The sequence below is a fragment of the Lepisma saccharinum genome, chromosome 10 (assembly GCF_977018435.1).
Source record: "Lepisma saccharinum chromosome 10, izLepSacc3.1, whole genome shotgun sequence".
NCBI classification, from domain to species: Eukaryota; Metazoa; Arthropoda; class Insecta; order Zygentoma; family Lepismatidae; genus Lepisma; species Lepisma saccharinum.
This window is the reverse complement of record NC_139238.1, coordinates 84,578,754-84,598,741: the sequence shown is the minus strand read 5'-3', so window position 1 is coordinate 84,598,741 and position 19,988 is coordinate 84,578,754. Positions and strand designations below refer to the sequence as shown.

Below are 19,988 nucleotides of genomic sequence, written 5' to 3'. Positions count from 1 at the left end.
CTTTGGCGTCTGGACTCAAGCCAGTATAATCTTATGTGAGGCTTGTGTCGATTGTCCTTATACGTTTGTGACTGTCCCTTCATCCATCTTACCTTACCGCCATTCATTATCATTTTCGCGATTAACCAAAGGGACAGAAAAAAGTTAAGTAAAATAAACTAAATCAACCAATCAGTCATTATGATAGCAAAAATTCTTGACCACAAGAATAATTTATTGCCTTTTTATTGACTGCTTGACCTACATGTTTATTTCTTTACTTTTCTTGACTTCCATGACTTTCTTGACTGGTAGACACCCTGAATAACTTTGTTCTCTATACCCCTGCTTTACAATCAAATTATATTGAATAAGAATGGCAACACCTTGTTCCATCAGTGTAAACCCCTAAGGCAAGAGATTCTGCTCAGGCATTGAACAGTTACGTTATCAGAAACTGGTTCCAAAACTTTGCTCATTAAGTGCTTCCGTTTTTCGGTATTTTTAATAGCAGGACAAACTTTTTTCCTTTTGGGCAATGACTGAATCAAAATAAATTTCACCATTGAGTTTGGAAGCGCAGTCCATAGATTTGTAACTTGCATGATTTTTTCTGTTATCTACTTTCCTAATTAATATTATGTGACTCTGAAAATGTAGGACATTTATGATATTTTTCAAATTCCTCCCGGACGCCGGACATTAGGCTAAAATGTAGGACATGTCCGGGAAAATCCGGACGTCTGGTAACCCTAGTCCTCCCCTCTGTCCCGCTAACGATGCACTTGCTTTCCGCTGAATGAATGTCGTTGGTTAACGTGTGGTCCGTGTAATAAAAATAGATTGCGAAGTATGGTAGTCTTGCGTTGTACATACCTGAGATTGCATCTTATGCTAATTAGTTTAGACTAACCATTACAAATTATAAATAACATAATTAAAAGGGTGTTAGTTGAATAAAAAAATCTGATATCACTTCAAATATAGCGTGATGTTTAGGAGAAATTGTTGAAAATAAGTTGAACTGTTTTTCATTTGAGGATGAAGTTACAAGGGAGAAGAGTAAATCTGCATTCAGTATAAATATTTTATTGTGAACACCCGTATGTGAACCGCACGCGACGCCACTGCGTATCAATGTGAAGTTTCTTATTAAACTCGGAAAATCAGCCACATAAACTTACGGTTTGTTGAAGGAAGTGTATGGAGATGAGTGTTTATCACGCACGCAAGTGTTTGAGGGGTTTGAAAGGTTTAAAGAGGGACGAAAAGTGACCGCGGATGACTTGCGCCCTGGACGGCCTTGCACATCAAAAACGGAATCGAACATGCAAATGTCGGTGAATTGATTCGAATGAGGTACCCGAAGGTTAAACTGTCAACCAACATTATTTCATTACGGTGCTGACGACCCATTGCGAGCGAGTAAGACGAGAATGACCTGATTTGTGGAAAAGCAAGTAATGGATTCATCAGGAAAATGCTCCTGCCCACACGACATTGTCAGTCAAGGCTTTTTGGGCCAATCATCGGATCCCAGTGTTAGAACATCCACCCTATTTGCCGGATCTCGTTCCGTGCGACTTTTTTTTTTATTCCCAAAGGTCAAATTAGCACTGAAAGGAACCAGATTTACGACCGTAGGATCTGTGAAAAGAAAAACGACGGAGGTCATGAACATGGTTTCAGAAAATTATTTCCAGCACTGCTTCCAGCAACGGAAGATTCTTATGGAGCGTTGTATCGATAGTACAGGGGAGTACTTTGAAGGGGATAATGTTCGTATTGTACAAAATAACCAATAACATATTTTGTAGCAACAGTCCGGTATCTTTCAAGCCACACCTCGTATAATTTAGACCCCTTTATTACCTCTTTAGTCCTCCTCCGTAGCCGAGCGGGTTAAGGCGTTCACTCGTCTTGAGATCGTTCGCTGCGGGACGGCGTAGGTTCGAATCCGGCTCTGGTCGGAATTTATTCGGCCTACGTATAGGGCCGGTGGCAACCCACCATCGTGAGGAAATTGGGGAGCTCCGAGTGAGTGAGCGTAATCCGGTCACGGAGACCTACTATAACGGCTGGCGATACGTCGGGCCGACCCCCCGACTATTCCAATACCGGTTGAAGATCTCCACGCTTAGAGGTGACGAATGAAAGCGTGGGAGGGAGGCCGGCAGTCGGTAGGTACGCCTAGGCCCTTCATGGGCTGTTGCGCGACGGATTATTATTATTATTATTATTACCTCTTTAAGGTCAGCTTGATTAAATGAGCAGGACATAGTGGGAAAAAAACGAAGGAAAATAACTGAATCAAGGATCAATCGATACCCACAATACAAAAAAGTACATCTGCACACGCCGGCTTTAGACGATAGCATTTCCTTTAACATTTTTGCTAGCATAAGGCTATGTAAATGCTTCAAAAAAATCTCATAGCAGGTAGTACTTTACACGGAAGGCTATATCTGGCCCTTTCTGTCCCCGAATCATTTTCGGGGGTGTGTGGCCCGGTGGGTGTCAACAAACTCAGTTGCGAAGTAAAAGCTGAAGGGATCACATCGCTCTCCCGAAGCAACGTTGCCAAGCGTACTTCTGTTTTTGCCAGTTGCCTTTATATAACTGTGTGTCGGCCTGCATTCAGACCTGTGGGTGGTCTTTTCGGAAACTCCATCGTTCAGGACCGCGTGTGCAGTGAGAACGGTTTATTGCTATCCCAACCAGATGTAAAAGTGGTTGGGGGGTTGCGGGTTGGAACAATTTTCCACTATCCCTTCAGTTTTCCACAAAATTCAGGCATTCCAAATATTTGCAAGTTTTGCTCAAGTCTGGCCAATTCGCGCGTGCGCAAAGCTTGCTTCGCCGTTCTTCTGGTGTTTGATGGAGGTGGTTGGTGGGTTGGGGGGGGGATTTTCTGTATTGGTATTTATGCATACTTTGTTATCAGGTGCGGATACATGGGGAGGGCGATGGGAGCGATCGCCCCTCTCAAATCAAAAGCTTAAACTAAGTTTTTCCATACATTATATTTAATTTACATTTCATTTGTATATGAGTATTAACCAGTAAGCTCTCCTGTATTTAATTGGTGTAATCATTATAGATGGTTATTATGAATATTTTATAAATATTGTAATAACAAATTTCAGTTATTATTATTTTTCCCAAGCTTGTATTGAGGATGTGTGCTAAGAATATACATTCTAAATCAAAATTATACAAAAAAGTAAATAACGACCATAATGCGTTATGCATATTTTTACATCAACAGGGGCGACATGATTCTATAGGAGAGGTCCTTGCTTCTTCATTTCCCCATTTCTCTTAGCATCTTTATGTAATTACTAATTAGGCTTATCACGGTAATGGAAATATATAATAATCATTGAGAAAATTAATAAGCATCCTTTACTTATCCAAGATTCGGACCCATTACCCTTGTTTTCAGCTGTGCGCCTTAATCCCTATAAGACCATGGGGGAAGGTGCAAGGGAGGACACCCTCTCCCCCACAAATTTTCATGTTTATTAAAATGTACAATGGTAGAAGAATTCTTTTAAACCATTTTGGAACCCCAAGTTACACTGGTGACGGAACCTAGAGGGAAAATTATGTTGATTTCATGAAATGGATGAACGGTAAATTAATCAGCATGCACTTCATTTGATATCTGATTCCCGATTTTCAGATTGCAAGAATTGATGTATGGTGTCATAAGGCTCATCATATTTTGCTAAAGCTCGCAAACATCCATACCTCACATGGGATTCAAACTAAGTACTAGAAATATAGCAAGACACTAGTTTGCTCGTGAAAAATCATATTTGTAATATGACTATGAGGTCTAGAAAAATACGTGAATGCGAAAGTAATGAACACATTTTCAAATGCTCTGTTCTCAGAACAATAAATTTCATGGCATTTTTCCGAGATTATTCGTCCAGTTGTTTGTGGTGCAATGGTGCAGGATTAATTAAATTATTATTAACATGTTACTATCATATTATTATCCTATATTATATTATTATTACTATTCTGAAGCATTGTCTGCATGTAGCACACGATTTTTCACGGAACAAAGCAACCTCCCACCAAACGATTTGAAACGTGCCCATTCTCTACACGTAGGATATTGACCAATGTTGATTAAGCATAGATGCACATCACTGGTGACTATAAATAAGGAAGAAGTACTTACAAGTGTAAATATATCCATGAGTGGTCATAACAGCAGCTACGAGTTAACTGGAATATCTATAATAATACAGAAATGCAACTCACACCCTCACACAGAAGAAACTTCTGCGAAGACCACAAAATATCAACATCACGACCTTGCAATGCACTCTTATCTCCGCTTTTGAAGGGTAATTAATCTCCTCTGTAATTAGCTAACAGTCTACAAATTGGCATTGCTGATTGCTTCCATTGCTCACTTCCTTCAATGTCAACTTTCACTAAGTGACTGCCAAGGTAATTATCAATATTTTTACACATACCTAACATTTCTAAATATAGGGGTAGGGATGGAGGTCCAAGTGATCTAACCCCCCCCCCCCTTCCTGAAAACTCAAATTGAGCAAGTTTAAAAAATTAGAATTTTTGATTGTTAATAACAGAAATAAAGTTCTGTTAGTGAGTATTCGAATAGAGTAAGGAGTAAACAAGCTTTCTGCTTTTATTGAACGATGCCAACTTACAGGGGTAGTCGGGGGACCCGCTCGATCTCCCTTACTGATGCCAAAAGAAAACAGGAACCACTTTAGCCACAAATGAAATGCTCCTAATTTGTTATCTACTTCAATGGTCAATGAATGTTAGCTAGCTCTACAAAATATTAATCTATTGCACAATAACTCCTGGAAAAAAGAAACAATGATTCAAATTATGGCACCGAGTGAGCATGATTTCGCAGACACACTATCAAAGAATGGTAAAAAGAAATGAATATGGACGACTTCACTTAGATGAAAAAGTAGATCAGGATTCAATTCACACATACGACTCGCTAGAATGAAAAACTTCACAAGTTGCAGAAATGATGATCGATATTTGTAAAAATGAATGAAACAACAACAAACAAAGGAGAAAAAGAAACGGGTAAAGACGAAAAACAATTGAATATTAGTATATCCATCTAGCTAAGATTGGATTTTAAAAAGGTGCAAAGAAAGGCATTCTAAACTATTGTGTGCGTCAAACCCACACAATGGTGTACAAAGGTTAAAAATGTGCCAGGTAAAAGCCTTCGATCTACTTCACTACTAATTTCATCTACCACTACAATCCACAACATCCAGGAATTCATAGAGAGGTATAAGACAGAGAAGAAAGTTGACTCATACTTTGTTTCCGATAAGAATAATCATACATTGAAAATGCCTTAAGTTGGTAGTACTGTAATTTTCTGACAATTTTGACAAAAAAATCAAAAGTTTCAGTCAACTTTCTCCCAAAATTCCCCCCTCTCTAATTTGCCCACCTCAGGAGGTTCGTTATCAGTAGACATTGTTGTCTGTGTCTTCAAGATACTGTAGAGTTTTACATAAGGGGCCTTGATGACCTGATAGCAGAGACGCACAGAAAAACAAAAACCACAAGTTAGAATTGATGTCGCTCTTAAAAATTTCACTTTATATAATAAATAAGTGGACAACACAACAACAGCTAGTCACTATATCAGAACATATGTATATTATGTAATAGGCACAAAAAAGAAGATCAACACAAGAAAAAGTTTTAGAAAAATATTTCTGCAGTTTCAGCAGCAACATCTGAAGAAACTGTAAACTCAGGCAACATAAAACCAGCTAGGTCACTGTGACAGAAGTAACCATCAACTTTGTTAGTTTCTTTTAGCAAGACCTCTACTTTCACCTGAGGATGCCAACCTGATTCCGATGATATTTATGGTACAATGAACTTCTTGTTTTGCCTTTCTCTTTTTTACTGTTGTGAGCAGTCTAGTACCACCATCTTTTTCTTATTTAAAATTTACAATTCGAATTTTATTCCTTTCACGTTCTTAGAAGGAATCCAAACCAAACATGTCTTAGTTTTGATGAAATATCAAAATCATGAATAATAATTAGTGAAATTTAAAACAGTAATGTGTGGACCTCATGTATTTTACTTCATTTATGATAAAAATATGGCAGCATTAAAGGTAGTTGAAGTTTATTAAAAAGAAAATTAATCATTGCCATATTAACAGGAAAAAAATCAAATCACCATTAATGGAAAATATGCAATGGGAAAGTATAAACATGAAATAATAAAGATAAAGTAATCTACAAGAAACTACAAATTTCCATATTCATACAGGGTTCATGTGCACACACAATTTTACCTCCACCTGTTAATTCGATCATGCTGCATGGTGTGGTATTGTCATTATGGTAAAAAGAAAAAAAAAAGAATGGGATTACCGAAAGAGGTCAAAGATGAAAAGGTGCAAGTGGCTTGGAAAGGCTGAATGATATAGGTTTTTTTTGGGAACTCTGAATACAAGGTAATAAAGTATATCTAATTTTGAAAGTGTTTTTTATTGTTTTGGCAACATTTCAGTGTGTTATTGTGTTTTATTCTTTGGTTATTAATGAACAGATTCTCTTGGGCTATTAACTAGGTGTGTTCTGTAAAGGTAATTGAGCTCTCTAGAGATAACATCACTCTTAGCTTCAGGGTAGAAGTGGGTTCTGGAAATGTTTACAAGATTTCAAGAGCTAATGTCTTTCTCATCTTCAGTGTAGAAGTGGGTTCTAGAAAGGTTTCCAAGCTCTTGAGAGCTAACTTCACTCTCATCTTCAAGGTAGAATTGCTTTCTGGAAAGGTTTGCAAGCTATTGAGAGCTAACATCACACTCTTCTTCCAGGTTGAAGTGAGTTCTGGAAATGTTTACAAGCTTTAGAGAGTTAAAGTCACTCTCTTCTTCAGGGTAGAAGTGAGTTCTGGAAACCTTTCCAGGCTTACTCTCATCTTCAGGGTAGAAGTGAAGATAAGGGTGTCATTAGCTATCAAAAGCTTGGAAACCTTTCCAGAACTCAGCTGGTCAATAAGGGAATCTGTTCATCATTCGTCGCAAGAAAAGCTTTAAGACTTACTTTGTATCACTTATGAAAATTTTTAAGAACATTGAGAATGATGTTTCCTTGAAAGTGTTAGTCTTCTTGAAAGAAGATACAGAAGCATGCAGTTTAAAACAGTAATAACATGTCACTGTGCATTCCAAGTGAAAACAAAACTATGATTCATTATATGGGGTGCTCTTGTAGTAGTAGTAGCAGTAGTAAGGTGTGCTAGTACAGGTGCAAAGATAGAGAAGTATAGTGCTGTTTTCCATGTACACAAGTGGTTCGGCACACAGTTAGGATCCCACTTCAAACTGTAGGCTCAGTCCCAATTAGCCTACCTGTGTATAAAGTGGACTAAAAAAACTCAAGCTCAATAAGAAAGAATGTGCTGTTTAAGATATTAATTGAATGAAAATAATTTTCCAGGAAAAAAGGTTTACATAAAAATCCATATTAACAAATATAATTAATAATTATGGTGTTTTCCACGTTTTTTAATTCCTTTATGGAATTTGCAGACTTTTCTAGGTTTTCCAAGATTTCCAGTGGAAACTGTGAAATATAATTTCAACACAAAGTACTTCAAGAGAAATAATGTGTACCACATGCCAGGTTTATTTCCTATTCTTCATTGCTGAGAAGTTGTCTCAACCTTTTTTTTACTAATACCCTGTTGCAATATATTCTCCACAAGAATATATGCTTGTGCTATGAAAAAAAAAAAGACTACATGATGCAAAACTGAAGTAAAAAGATTTCTGGTACTCACCTCCCAGGATTCTCTGGTCAATTCCTCCAGCTCTCCTTCGCCATCCAGTCTGTCGCCACTTCGTCCTTCACCATTCTCGTCATCTTCCCAGATTTCAGTGTCGGATTCCACCAATTCGTAACCTCGATCCTTGGTAACTTGTTCGTCCAAATCACCATACAAGTGGGGCACCCACAGCATTAGGAAATTGTACAGATTGTCAACCCTGAAAGTGAGAAGTAAAGATTTATAACAAGAAACACTACAGTTGTGGATACGATGTTATACGAGGGCCGCACTGAAAGTTTCAGGAATCGGGTACTGGCAACTTATGCAATCTGTTAGATTTTGTTATATTTATAAACTGTGATATTTGTCGACTGTATATACAAGGACTGATGTAACACGGATTCTTTTTCATTTCAGGATAGAAGTTTGAAGTGAGGTGTTTATAAAAAAATGGAATTAACAAGAGAGAACTTACGTGCCATGATTTATTATGATTTTCGGCAAGGTTTAACACAGCAACAGTGTGTTACTTGAATGATCGAAACTTTTCACGAAGATGCCCCATCAAAGACGACAATTTATCGCTGGTTTCAAGAATTCAAATGTGGCAGGGTTAGCCTTAGTGATGAAATTCGTGAAGGCCGCCCATCGACAGCCATTGTGCCAGAAAACATTGATGCAGTTCGTGAACTAATCAACAGTGATCGACACGTGACTTATCGCGAAATTCAGGATTCCTTAGGTATTGGCATGAGTCAAATAGAAACAATTTTGCACAATCATTTAGGTGTGAAAAAGCTTTGTGCCCGTTGGATCCCACACAATTTAACAAAAGCACAAAAAGACGACCGTGTGAAGTGGTGCAAGGCTATGATCAAACGGACCAAGTCGGTATCATCAAATCTTGTGTTTAGCATCGTCACAGGCGATGAATCATGGATTTACTCTTAGAACCTGAAACAAAGCGACACTCTGCTGTGTGGGTGTTCCAGGATGAGCCTAAACCAACAAAAATTGTTCGTGCACGCAGTGTGTCGAAAAAAATGGTTGCCTCTTTTTTCGGTAAATCAGGTCACATTGTGACTGTTGCACTAGAGAATCGTAGAACAGTCAATGCAGAATGGTATACCACAATTTGCCTGTCATAAGTACTCCACGTGATCAGAACTTCAAACCCCAATCGTCGAATCATTCTGCATCACGACAATGCCAGCTCGCACGCAGCATCTGACACAAGGAACTTTCTGGATCATGAACAAGTTGAACTAATGACTCATCCAGCTTATTCACCTGACTTAGTCCCGTCTGATCTTTTTTGTTGCCAACAATCAAGAACAAGTTGCATGGTCAGCGATTTTTCACTCCCGAAGAGGCTATCGAAGCATACAGAATGCATGTCATGCAGGTACCAACTTCAGACTGGCATTAACTGTTTCAACAATTGGTTCCATCACATGAAACAATGCATTGCTGTAAAGGGTGAATATTTTTGAAAAACAATAAAAAATTTATGTACAGTAGAGCGTCGATTATCCGAACGTCGGCCAACCGAACGACCGCTTAACCGAACTGTGTACTCGCTCACTTTCAGATATCTGTAATGAAAAAAGTACGTGACTTAGCTGCTCGTAAGCGTGTAGGCTTGCTTAGACAGACCAAAATAAAGGATTTTTTTAAACGTTAATTTTGTGTACTGTGTGTATTGTTCATGCAAAATGCGTATGTAATATGTACATATTTTTGTTTAATAAACTGTACCACATACTATATATTCCTACTAAAGTTGCCTTTGTACGTTACTTTGTAATACATACTTAAAGAGATGCCTGTTTTTATGAATAAATTTACTGTACAGTACTTCTTTTTGGCAAATAAACATGTACAGTTCGATTATCCGAACAAACCAGTTTTCCGAAGACCCATGTCCCCCAATTACTTCGGATAATCGACGCTCTACTGTACTTTCATTTTTGTTCTTTATGTTATTTTCCCGAAACTTTCAGTGCGGCCCTCATATTCACACTGAAGTGGGGTCATTTACAACAAAATAACAGATTGTACACATATACAAAAGCAAGAAAAGATAATACTGTATGATGGCTTGGTGGCCATTCTCTTTGATTGATTCATTTGGTTTATTTTACTTCATTTTCTTCCACTTTTGGCTAAATGCAAATATGGTGATGATGATGCAATGAAATTGATGAAGGGTGACAAAAAACACCCATGCCTAGGCTGGGAATGAAACCTGGGACCCCTAGCTTCGTAACACACTTTGCTAACCACTTGACCATAAAGGTTGGCAGTGGCCATGCATATTGAGCAGTATGACATGATCTTGCCCCCAAAGGTTCCAGATTAACTTTTGGCTTCAGCATTGGTGTCCCTTCAACCATTTCATCTAACAATAAATCATCCTTCTAGGGATTAACCAAATGAGACAGTAAAGTAATGAAAAATAAAAAAGGAAGAAGAGAATGTAGTACATAAAAAAAAATCAATATTCAATGAGCAAATGGGGCTTAAAATTAGAATAGACATTGCGGCAAAACATAAAAAATCTGACTTTCAAGCAGACAATCTTTCAACTCAATAATGACAGAATATTCCCTTACCTATTTCTAGGAATGCTAAACCAATATTCTGGCCTCATTTTCTTCTTTCCGTATGACATTATTGGTGTGGATTTGGGAATTCTTTTGTTTAGGGGTTTCCCCATTCTCAAACGAAGGTACAATGGAGGATCTTCACATGATCTTGCAGGCCTAGGTATTAATTCTGCAATGAAAGACATCAGAAAATATGACATAATTTGAAGTTTACTTGCACACAAACATATAAAGTATATCCTTACAACAAAAATTGGGGAAAGCAGAAATTATACACAAGAAATGGAATATTGATTGGTATTGTTGCATTTGTCAAACTCATTTACTGAACTTTTGAAGTATTTTACATTATTTTAATGTCTTATATTATTTTAATGTCACATTTCAGTGATAGTTAGTGTGTCTAATACCGGATTGGAAAACTTCTTGACATTATGTGATAAAAATTACAAAATAATACAATTAATGTTACTATTAAAGTGAACTATTCTTGCTGTGATGTTTGCCTACACAATCTTACATGGTTTAGTCACTCTACACTAATATATTAAATAGTAACTATATAAGGTTGTGTATCTTGAAAGTGCAACCTAAAAAAATCTGGGAAAATGGGACAAAATGTTGCAGCAAGAGTAAAAACCACTTTCATAGTAACATTCACTGTACTACTTTGTAATATCCAAAAGTTGTTGTGTGAACATTTACAGACATTTATATGACGAATTTCTCTTGAGTATCAGGTATTTTTAAAATAGTTCCCAAGCTTTGAGGAGCTACTGTCACTTTCATCTTCAGTTAGGCTTAAGAATTAATAACAGAAGGCTACTTCAATCTTCAGGGTAATGTCAATCTTGTCCCCAGTGATGTTTTGGAGAGCTATTGCAGCTCTCATATTCAGAGCATGGTAGTTTGGAAAGCTACATTTTCAGGGGCAGTGTTTTGGAGAGCTACGTACTATCTATCTTCACAGACTTACATCTTCCACAGCCATCACTCTCTAAGGTCTTACACTATCAATAGCTAATTTTGGGCCTCCCCGATGGTGCAGTGGTAGCATCGTTGCCTTGTAATCAAGGGGTACCAGGTTCGATACCCGGTGGAGGCACATAGTGGTTCGAATCCCACTTTAAACTGTAGGGCCAATCCCGATTAGCCTTACTGTGCATAAAGTGGACTTAAAACACCAACTCAATCAATCAATCAATAGCTACTATTACTCACATCTTGGGAAACTTGCACCTACAAGAACTAAAACCACTATACTACATGGCCGTATTTAGAGGGGGGGGTTTCTAGGGTTCAACCCCCCCCCCCCCCCCGAAACTTCTGACATGTTGGATTAATGGAAGTTCAGAAACCAAAATCTGTAACAAATTTTCAATTTTTTTTTTTCGAAGCATCACAAAAATACATGGAGACATTGTTGAAACGATCGAGCCAGAATTTTCATACATTTGGAATTCTGAAACTTGAGTGAAACAGGATTTATTCTCAGAATCGACGCCCACCCGCGACCCCTCCATTACCACTTGTGCTGTCATCTTTCCAGTGTTGCTCCTGCGTCACAAGGAATATAGACTGAAGATTCCCTTATGATTGTCCCAAAATTCCCTTTCCAGCTTTTAAATTTCCTGTCCGATAAAGTCGAAAATCCCCCTTGATAGGAGTTCAAACCTAGGATCTCCAGTTTTGTAGCACATTACGTTCGCGATTGAGGTTACAATCCATGCACCAGGCTACGTTTTTAAAAAGAATAACTGGTTCCACCCTTTTCAAAATTCCAAAAATTTAATTTTAAAGTCAAACAACAAAAACTTTATGACTAAAATTTCCAACTAACTTTTAAAGCTTTCTCTTGAAGGTATATAAAGTTTAATGACGAAGTACAATAATTGTGCATTTCAGTACACACTGTATGAAACGTAAAAAATAACAAAAAGAAACTTGTGCTGGATATTCACTCATCTGCTGGATTGAGTAAGCCCCCTCAAGGATATAAAAATAATATAATAATAATTATTATTAGTATTATTATTATTATGGAATAAAATTGTTTTATTATGAAATTTTAATTATTATTGTTATTATTTCTATTATTCAAATTTCTGGCGACGCCCATGGGAACAATTATGAATGAACCCCCCCCCCCCGAAATTTTTCCCTGCCTACGGCCATGCTATACTACCACTATGAAGATAATGCTACACCCAACAGCATATATGCACTGTATACAGATTGTACGAACATCACATAAGTTAGAAACAGTTTGCTGGTGTTTACTGTATTCCCCCTCCCTCCTCTTGAAGATGTGAATGCCTCTTGCTCTTTCAAGCTCAGAACTCTTAAAAAACAACCTGGCCAGTATCTCAACAACTTGTTTAATTTTTGTCGCTGTTCTGTTATAAATTCACACGTGTGTCATGTTTTGTAGAACATAAACTTATCTGAATTTTATAGAATATAACCAAAGAACAGTGGCATTTTGGAATACTATCCTAAATGAACCATGTTTGGTTTAAATCTCATCATCACCACCAAAGCAAAAATAGAGAATTTTTATCCTAATGATGAGGTATCCAGGAAAATAAGATTAAGAAAATCTTAAGGATGCTGTTTCTTGTTGTTTTCAAGAAAAATATCGTCTACTGCTCATTAATATACAGGGTGTTTCAAAAGTAATATAGCAAACTGACACAGGTGAAAGTACACAGTAATAGAAGCAAAAAAGTCTCAGTGAACATGGGTGTCTGCAAACGAGCTGTTTTCGAGATAATCGCGAATGTGTGATTACAAGCCGCCACTGACTTCATTGTTTGTAAAAGTCGTCCTAGTTGGTAAAATGCTAATAATACAATAAGAAAAGTCATTGGTGATCTCATTGCTTTTATTGAACATTCTACTTACTTTAACAAACGTTAGTATGTTACATGTTATAATTGCTGTACACTCAGTACCTGTTAAAGGAGGTGTTCAAAGTGTCGTCCTTGCATCTGGATGCAATACTGTATGTGATTCCACATTGAGTTTTGAATTCTTTCAAACACACCCGGTTCATTTCGGAATGCAACAAGCATGTACAATTCTCTGTACTGACTGTATCCATCCTGTTGATTACAACGCCACCTCTCGGAAATGTTCTGTTTCGTAAACAAAGAGTAAACCACGGAACGTGCAAGGAGTAAAGCACTCAGTGTTTACAAAATGCAATCAGTGATGGCTTCTAACCACACATTATTAGCATTTTACCAACTAGGACGACGTTTACAAACAATGAAGTCAGTGGCAGCTTGTAATCACACATTCACAATTATCTCGAAAATGGCTCATTTGCAGACCCATGTTTACTGAGACATTTTTGCTTCTATTATTGTGTACTTTCACCTGTGTCAGTTGGCGCTATTACTTTTAAGACACCCTGTATGTGAAAATTAATGGCTATACAAAACTCTGAGATCTGTAGAACTATATAGATAAACAGGTAAAAGTTATCTCCAGTGCACTGATTAGAGATTAGGTGAGTCCCAGAGATGTTTTACGCAGGGATGTTGTTGGAAAAATTCCTAGCAGAGATCACCTGCCTCAGGAGTGAAATCTGGGCCTCCTGCATGAGACCCTCCTCTGTTTAAGAGCTAACTACCAAAGATGTCTAGCGATTTAACTTTTAGCGCATGGAGCCTTGCGTGACCCCTTCCAAAAAAAGAATTATAAAACATTTTCAAAAGTTGTAATTTTCAGGAAATTTTGAAAACTTGGCTGCACCTGGACCCTTAATTGTCGCATGTTAGTGTGTTCTTTTGCACAAGAGAAATAAGTAAACAAAAAAGGTTGTTGAGGAGTTACAGCCCTTTTTATAAAATCTATCCCATAATGCTGTGAGGGAAATGAGTACTTTTTCAAACTCCGCTTATTAAAAATAGTAAGAATGGATATATTGTTTTGTAATTTGAGTTTGTCATACCTTCACATGTATACTAATGAACAAAAAGACAGAACTGAAACATCGTGTGTAGTTTTCAAGAAATGGCGCGTTAATTGCTGCCCTATACATATCCCATACATCTGAAACGTGTTTACTGGCCACAGGATATATATCAGGTCCATAGCCAGGCAGGGCCAGGGGGGCTCAGTCCCCCCCTGGCACAGTCGTCAGCCCACTTGACATTAGGCCATTAGGTAAAACTATTTTTTGTATAATTTGTTTGCAGTGAAAAGTGAAAATGCAGACAGCAGCTATTACATTCATTCATCTTGATTACGAGATGAAATCTAGATAGAAGATTCTCTAGACTTTAGAAAGTTCTCTTGTAAGGGAACTTCTTTATCTGTACCTTTGCTGCTCCTTCCACATCTGCGTCAAAGGTCCACAGCTCCCAATTTTTGAGAACGGAGGGAGTTTTATTGCTTCGGGCAGGAGTGGAATGTACTGTAGGCACTATGATTGAATATTGTGTATTTTTTATTGTATGAGATAAATATCTATATCATCAAAAGTATTAGGTGCATCCAGAAAGTAAGTTTCCCACTTGCCCACAGGTGGCAGGCCATGTGTATTGAAACCTGTTTTGCGCATGGGTGAGAGGCACATTCCCTGGCTAGTGAATGTCCTAAAAGATGCCTCCCGAAAGTCCTCAGTAGCGTCGCGGCAGCGATGAAACATGGCGGCTATTATTCCATTAAGTTTTTGAATGCACAAAACATACAGCCGATCGAAATTCATCGTCAGCTGTGCCAGGCATATGGGCCAGACGTCATGAGCAAGCAGATGGTGCATCGTTGGTGCAGACATTTACTGAAGGCTGGCAAAATGTGCACGACGACGAGCGAAGTGGGCGGCCATCAGCCGTTATGGACGAGCTTGTGGTGCAGGTGCAGCAGCACATATTGGAGGATCGTCTCGTCGCGTCACGATCACGGAACTCAGCAGCCATTCCCGCAGATTTCTCGGTCGTTATTGCACGATTGTTACCAAACACCTCTTGTTCCGGAAATTGTGTGTCCGGTGGGTGCCGAAACAAAGGAAAATGCAGCGTTACCATGATGATGACGATTTTCTCAACTAGATCCTCACAGGGGATGAAACGTGGGTTGCATACAGCACCCCAGAAAGCAGGACGAAGTTCAAACAGACTGTGTCGGAGCGAAAAGTGATGTCCACAGTGTTCTGGGACAGACAAGGCATTCTGCTCATCGAGTTTCTGCCCAGAGGTGAGACTGTGAACGCTAACCGTTACTGTGAAACACTGGGGACATTGCAACGAGCCATTCAGAATAAGTGATGCGGTAAGCTCAGTGTCGGGGTGATCTTGCTGCACGACAATGCAAAGCCGCATATTGCTAGGTGCACTGCAGCCCTTCTGGACAGGTTCGGTTGGGATGTGTTCGATCATCCATCGTACAGCCCGGATCTCGCTTCCAGTGATTACCACCTGTTCTTGCACCTGAAAAAGTTCCTGTCCGGTCAACATTTTCACAGCGACGAAGAGGTTCAAATGGCTGTCACACAGTAGTTCGGCACCCAGGCGGTGGACTTCTACGACACAGGTATACAGAAGTTGGTGCCATGCTATGACAAGTGCCTGAATTCCAGTGGGAATTATGTTGACAAGTAACTGGACAAGTGCTCTATCTGTAGCAATAAATCATTGAATGAAATAATGTTTCCTTTTTGTGCACGACCAAGGGAAACTTACTTTCTGGATGCGCCTAATAGTATGGAGTGTGTAGTAAGGGATGATATTAGTAGAAGACAAAGACTTTAAGAGATGTTTTAGAAGATATAGAAAAAAACTGTAGTATTTGCATATTTCTAAATTTTATGTTTTCCATTAACCTGATGACCCTTCCTCCCTCCCCCCCACACACACACAGACACGCAATTTACCTTCATTTAATACTGTTAAACTCTTGAAAATGGGCTTAGTCTACAAAGCCCACCCTGATAACCTATGAGCCCCCCTGGAGATCAATTCTACCTAAGGGCCTTATATATATATAACTCTATATATCCCATCCTTTGGCTAAAGGTGAAGATGATACTTAATATATTCACATAATTTTCACAAATCAACTTAGGAAATCTGCACAGATTATCAATTATTGTAATTCCTTGAATCAAAGGTAACTTTATTAAGCATAAAGGTTCTATAGTCCTGAAAGATAAGGACTATTGGCAAAGTGGTACTTCTAAAGACATTGTGAAAAATTAACACACAATATATAGACACATATTAAAAAAATACTACCTATGTTACCTTATAAAACATACACAAAGTGGAAAAAAGAAAAGTTCAATACAACAGATTATCAAAACTTTACACACCACACCTAAAACTTCTATTTTAACAATTGAAGGACAAATATCGAAATACTGCATAGAAATACTTACAATAATTGTAAAATACTGTTGCTATCATGCACATGCATTATTACACACACATGGAAAAAAAAAGCATGCAAATATGTTAAATGTTAGTGTTTAGAATTTAACAGGCATTATTTCAGGTTGTCTACTGTTTGTGTCTTGTATAGCATGTAAACTTCAATAGTACATAACTAATATAATACTGCACAGGATATCAATATTTTAGTTTTATTACTAAAGTTCTTAAGACTAAATTTACCATTTCTTTAATGTTAAAATAATCTAGTATTACTTTTGTTTTATTATTTCATCAACATACTGTTCTGTTACAAAACGTCCACTAGGAAAACAGACCACTTCCAGGAAGTGGGGAAAAAAACAAAAAGACTTGAAATTTAGGGAGATTTCACACAGAATGACAAGTGACGAGAGTTTCACATGGAAGCGACAAGCTGCACGTAACATGCTGCACTTGTTTCTCGGCTCAGTTCACATGATGCCGTCGTCGGGTGATGATACCAATAATTGCATTAATCAGTTTATTAGTCACCAGAAGCCGGTACCTGTGGCAGAGTGATTAGCACATCGCGCTACGACCCCAGGGGGTCCTGGGTTCGAATCCTGGACTGGGCATGGATGTCTCTAACTGTCCATTCATCAATTTCATCATATCATCACTCATCCCCATCTTCACAAATTAGCCAAAAGTGGCACAAAAAGCAAAGCAAAATAAAGCAAAACAATCATTACTCACCAGAAGAAAACTTAAGAAATAAATTATATATATATTACGTTGCAAAATTTGTGCAAGTTACTTAAAATCGGGAGAGGCATGTTGTGTATAAGAAAATGACAGCTTGTCATGTCGCTTCAGTTCAGTTCGAAAGACTCAATTTGATTCCTGAGGGTTCGCTTCCAAGCGACACTTGTTGCTTGTCGCCTGACACTTCGGTGTGAGAACCTTATCAGTTGACTTTATTTTTTGCTGTCTTTCTCTATGTGGCTCAATACTGCCTGATGCCAAAAATTCATGGTGCCACTGCTGGATGCTCTTGTGGTTGGTTGGGGGGAGTTCTGCTCTATTCTGAAAACGATGTTGCATTTGCTTGACTGCCTGCATTTCAGCTAGCCACAAAATGTACTGCACTTTCTCTTCTGAATCTGCATAATTTCTCCTTCTTCCATTTGGGACACAAGGGTGTTATAACTGCATTCCTGTGTATCCTTCTTCATCTTGTTATGTGTAGGCACATTCTCCAGGCTCACTTGCAGTGTTTCTCTTTCTGATTATGTAAACTTCCAAGGCAATAAATGCAGTTGTTTTCAGAGATGTGGTTTTCTTTTTCACTGGTTCTTTCTTGGACACCCTGTATTTATTTATATAGGGAAACAAATCCTTACTGAGCAGGTGGCAGAGCAGCCCATGGCTGAACCTTGCCCTCTTAATAAAGAGGTTGCAGGACCTTGTATTTGTTGGTGGTGGGGCTTGCGTGCTCTGATGATCTCCTAGGCTATAACGCCGATAGTATAGCTACTGGCAGGGTGTCCCATGCCGGGCAGGCTAACAGGTGAAGAGCCAGACTAAGAAGCAACCTAACGATCAACGGCTACAAAGGTGGAAAAAGATGGATGGTCATCTCAACGGCTGAGGAGGCGGAGGAACCTAGAGGAGTAATACCTCTTTAAAAAACCTTGGTCCATCTGGCTCCGGATGGTAGCACCTTTAAGGGCTCCTTACCAGGGATACGGTGAAGACTTCAACGACATCACCTCAATGAAATCTGTGGCAGAGAAGGAGACCATTGGAACGGCAGAGATAGCAGAAGAGCCAACCCATCCTCTTGGGAGAAGAGGGAAACCACTGCCTTGTGGAGAAGGGGAACTTCAAAGGCTAAGGGAGTAAACCCTGAAAGATAATCCTGGTCTCACAGGTTGGGGATTGGAGTGAGAGACATTACCTCTACCCATAAAACATATACACATATACAGCAAAACAGCTATGCTCACTGCAAGCTCAGAGGCAGATAAGGGCAGCCCCTCCACTGGGCTAAATTGCTGTAGGCCAATCCCCTGCACATTTTAACCTACAGCAAGAGGAGTGGCACGTATGGTACATAAAGATAGAAAGGAAAATATCAAGATGGAAATTTATAAATGAGAGAATAATGACAGTAGACATTTCAGAGCAGATAGAATTAACTTTAGTGATGGTGTATGCCCCTAACGAGGATGAAACTTCAAACAACAAAGATCAGTTTTATGAAATAGTACAAAGAACTATTGAAGACATAGATAAGGAAGTTTTTATCCTAGGAGATATGAATGCCAGCCAGACTGGGAAATAAAACTGACCGCTGGGGAGAAGTAATAGGAAAGCATGGAGAAGAAGTGATAAATAACAATGGAGAGAGACTATTGGAACTCTGCATAATAAATTATATGATTATCACCAACACTATGTACATACATAAAGACATACACAAATATACTAGAGAAGAATCAAGTGGAAATGAAAAATCTATAACAGATCACATCATTGTGTGAAGAGAGATGGAAAAGTTCATAAGAGATGCAAGAGTTAAAACAGGACCAGAAGTAAACACTGATCATAAACTTCTCATATTAGATATGACTATAGGGGTTAAAAGTAAGACATCAAGGAAGAATAGAAGGAAGAAAAGGATAAATGACAACACAAGAGAGAAGATAAAGGTACATAAGTTGAAAGAGAAAAATGTTCAAGAAGAATTTAGAAAGAAAGTGAGAGAAGAACTAGCGAATGAACAATTACGAGAAAGAGAAGAGGACTTAGAAAAACTCTGGAGTAAATGGAAAGGGGCAATAATATCTGCAGCTGAACAAGTTTGTGGAACATCTACAGTAGGAAGCAAGAAGAAGATAACAAATAGATGGAATCCAGGAATAGAAGCAGAGGGAAAAGAAAGAAAAATGGAAGAAATATCTCTCATTGGGTACTTGGAGGCATTTGAAGAATATGTATAGAAAGCAGAGAGATAAAGTGAAGAAAGTGGTTCAAGAGGCAAAGAAAGAAATGTGGGAGCAATTTGGAAGAAATATGGAGCAAAATCGTAAAGAAAATCAAAAACGTTTCTACAAAGTTCTGAAGAACATGAGGCGTTTCTACAAAGTTCTGAAGAACATGAGGAAACAAAAAGATTGCCCTTTAAAATTTATATATGATGAAAATGAGA

General features: G+C 38.4%; 1 protein-coding gene across 11 annotated transcripts in view; it reads right to left on the bottom strand.

Annotated features, from left to right (window-relative positions):
• mtd (TLD domain-containing protein mustard) overlaps positions 1–19,988 on the bottom strand; it is a 652,551-nt gene that overhangs the window by 139,025 nt on the left and 493,538 nt on the right. For 9 of the 11 annotated variants that reach the window (XM_083130051.1, XM_083130056.1, XM_083130052.1 and 6 more), the window contains 3 exons: positions 10,422–10,584; positions 7,819–8,023; positions 5,459–5,539 (listed from right to left, as the gene is read on the bottom strand). In XM_083130051.1, the coding sequence (XP_082986177.1) occupies positions 5,459–5,539; positions 7,819–8,023; positions 10,422–10,584 (449 nt within the window). The remainder of the gene's footprint in view (positions 1–5,458; positions 5,540–7,818; positions 8,024–10,421; positions 10,585–19,988) is intronic. The other 2 variants (XM_083130059.1, XM_083130053.1) reach the window with 1 other exon arrangement.